At 64.1% G+C, this 2,099-nt stretch overlaps 1 protein-coding gene across 1 annotated transcript in view; it reads right to left on the bottom strand.

Annotated features, from left to right (window-relative positions):
- Positions 1-1,883, bottom strand: part of BHLHE22 (basic helix-loop-helix family member e22) — a 2,688-nt gene extending 805 nt beyond the window's left edge. Inside the window, exon 1 of the mRNA XM_066378970.1 lies at positions 1-1,883. This exon is cut by the window's left edge and continues 805 nt beyond it. Within this exon, the coding sequence (XP_066235067.1) occupies positions 663-1,739 (1,077 nt within the window). The 5' untranslated portion in view covers positions 1,740-1,883 and the 3' untranslated portion in view covers positions 1-662.
- Between the last annotated feature and the right edge of the window lie 216 nt (positions 1,884-2,099).

A 2,099-nucleotide genomic window follows, 5' to 3' on the forward strand; every position in this document is an offset into this window, starting at 1 on the left:
CTTGCCAAAACTTTTGAGCAGTTTCACAGGATTAAAGTTCAGAGACAATAAAAAATACAAGTCTTTCATAGTAACGTGTCTCTTTCGTGTTATTATTATTTTTTATCTTCACTTAAATAAATCTACCTTTCAAGTTTTTCTCCTGGCTCAGAATGAAAATTTATTTTCAAGTCCCCTTTCTGATTTGTCTGAATGAATATTCCGTCCCACAAGCCACCCAACCCCGGACTCCTCCTCTCCCCCTCAGGACTAGCCAAATTCACAATTATTAGTAGGATTAGTATTTTGCCATTTAATACTCTCCACGCTTTATAACCAAGTGACTACTTCTCAACTTATTTTTAACTTTAAAGGAAAACTCTGCTTCCTGGAGGTCTAGGCTGCCACCAAAGTTGCCACTTATCTGAGAAAAAAAGACATCCACACTTCAGCCCAACTCCACCTCCCTCCTCCTTTCCTCCCCACCCCAAAGACCGAGATTCTGGGAATGTCAAGGCTAACGTCCCAATTGTCTCTGACACGACTCCCCAGTTCTCGCTTCTCCTTTGTTTGCTCTGCAAGTGTTTCACAACTACCAGAGGACCAAAATAAAGGCGGTGGGGGCAGCTTTTCCCTTCCCTCTAGCTTTTGGGTCGGTCCTGTGTTTCCCCGGGGGAGGGGGGTTAAGGCTTCTCCGTGCACTGTTTGCAGAGGCTGGAGGAGACGCTGTTGAACAGGGCACACTTCTCCGGGCAGGAGGCGGCCGGGGGCAGTCCGGCGCTGAACGGGTAGCCGGTAGCCTGCTCGTAGGCGCCCAGCGCCGGGTGCAGAGCAGCGGCGGCGGCGGCCGCCGCTGCGGAGCTGGGTAGCGAGGCAGCCGAGATGGCCTGGCCCTGGTTGAGGTAGGCGACAAGGCGCCGCATCTCCTCCAGGGCCTGAGCCTGCATAAGGATGTAGTTCTTGGCGAGCAGCAGCGTGGCGATCTTGGAAAGCTTGCGCACCGAGGGGCTGTGCGCGTAGGGGATCACCGCGCGCAGCTCATCCAGCGCGTCGTTCAGGTCGTGCATCCGCCGGCGCTCCCGGGCGTTGATGTTGAGCCGCAGCGCCTTTTGCTCTTTGGATTTCTTGCTGCTGCTGCCGCCGCCGCCGCCAGCGCTGCTGCTACCCCCGCCGCTACCGCCGCCGGGGGCGCCCGGGGGGGCGCTGGCGCCGCCGTGGACGTGGGCGTTGGAGCAGCCCTCCGCCGCCTTGGCTCCTCCGCCTCCCGCGCCCGGGGAGGCCCCCGGGTCGGCGCCTCCGGCCCGCAGCACCAGCTCGCAGCGGCCGTCGCTGTCGTCGTCGGGGCTCTGCTCGCCACCGCTGCTCTCGGCCACCGAGCCCCGGCTCGCGCTCTCGCCGTATTTGAGGCACAGTGCGGCCCCAGCCGGCAGGCTGCTCAGTCTAGGGTCACCCCCAACACCGGCAGAGCCCACCAGCAGCCCGGGGACGCCCACCCCGCCGCCGCCGCCGCCGCCTCCCCCAGGCGGCGGCAGCAGCAGCCCTGCCCCCTCGGGATCAGCCGGCTCGAAGCAGCCCAGGGGCGACGGGGAGGAGGACGCCGGGCGCTCCCGAGGCGGCGGCGCCAGGGACAGGTCCATGCCCGGGGGCGTGGAGCGGAAAGACGCCTCCAAGCGCTTGGCCGTAGAGGTGCTCAGGCTCTTGTGCAGGAAGAGGTCGTCTTCGCCCGCGGCGGCCGCTCCGAGGTGCAGCCCGCGCTCCATGGTCCGGCGCCGGCGCGTAGCCCGGGCCCGCCGCGCCGGCCGCCGCCGCCGCGGCTCGGGAGTCAGGAGGCGCCGAAGACGCTCCCGAGCCGGGCTCCGGGGCTAGTGCGCGCGTGGGTCCCGGTGCTGTTGGCAGCCCTCTCCCCTTCTTTTTCTTTTTCGCCTTCCCCCGCGCTCGCCGCCTCCTCTTCTTCTTCTTCTTCGTCTCCAGCCGATGGTGCTGGCTGCTGGGGCTCACCATGGGCCGCGGCCCCGCATGGTGGGAGGGTGGGCGCGGAGGGAGTGGAGCCGCCGCCGCCGCCGCCGCCGCCGCTGCTTTGAGCCCAGCCCCGCGCCTCCTCTCCGCACCGTTTATCTTGC

Source organism: Saccopteryx leptura, chromosome 3, assembly GCF_036850995.1.
Source record: "Saccopteryx leptura isolate mSacLep1 chromosome 3, mSacLep1_pri_phased_curated, whole genome shotgun sequence".
Classification (NCBI taxonomy): domain Eukaryota; kingdom Metazoa; phylum Chordata; class Mammalia; order Chiroptera; family Emballonuridae; genus Saccopteryx; species Saccopteryx leptura.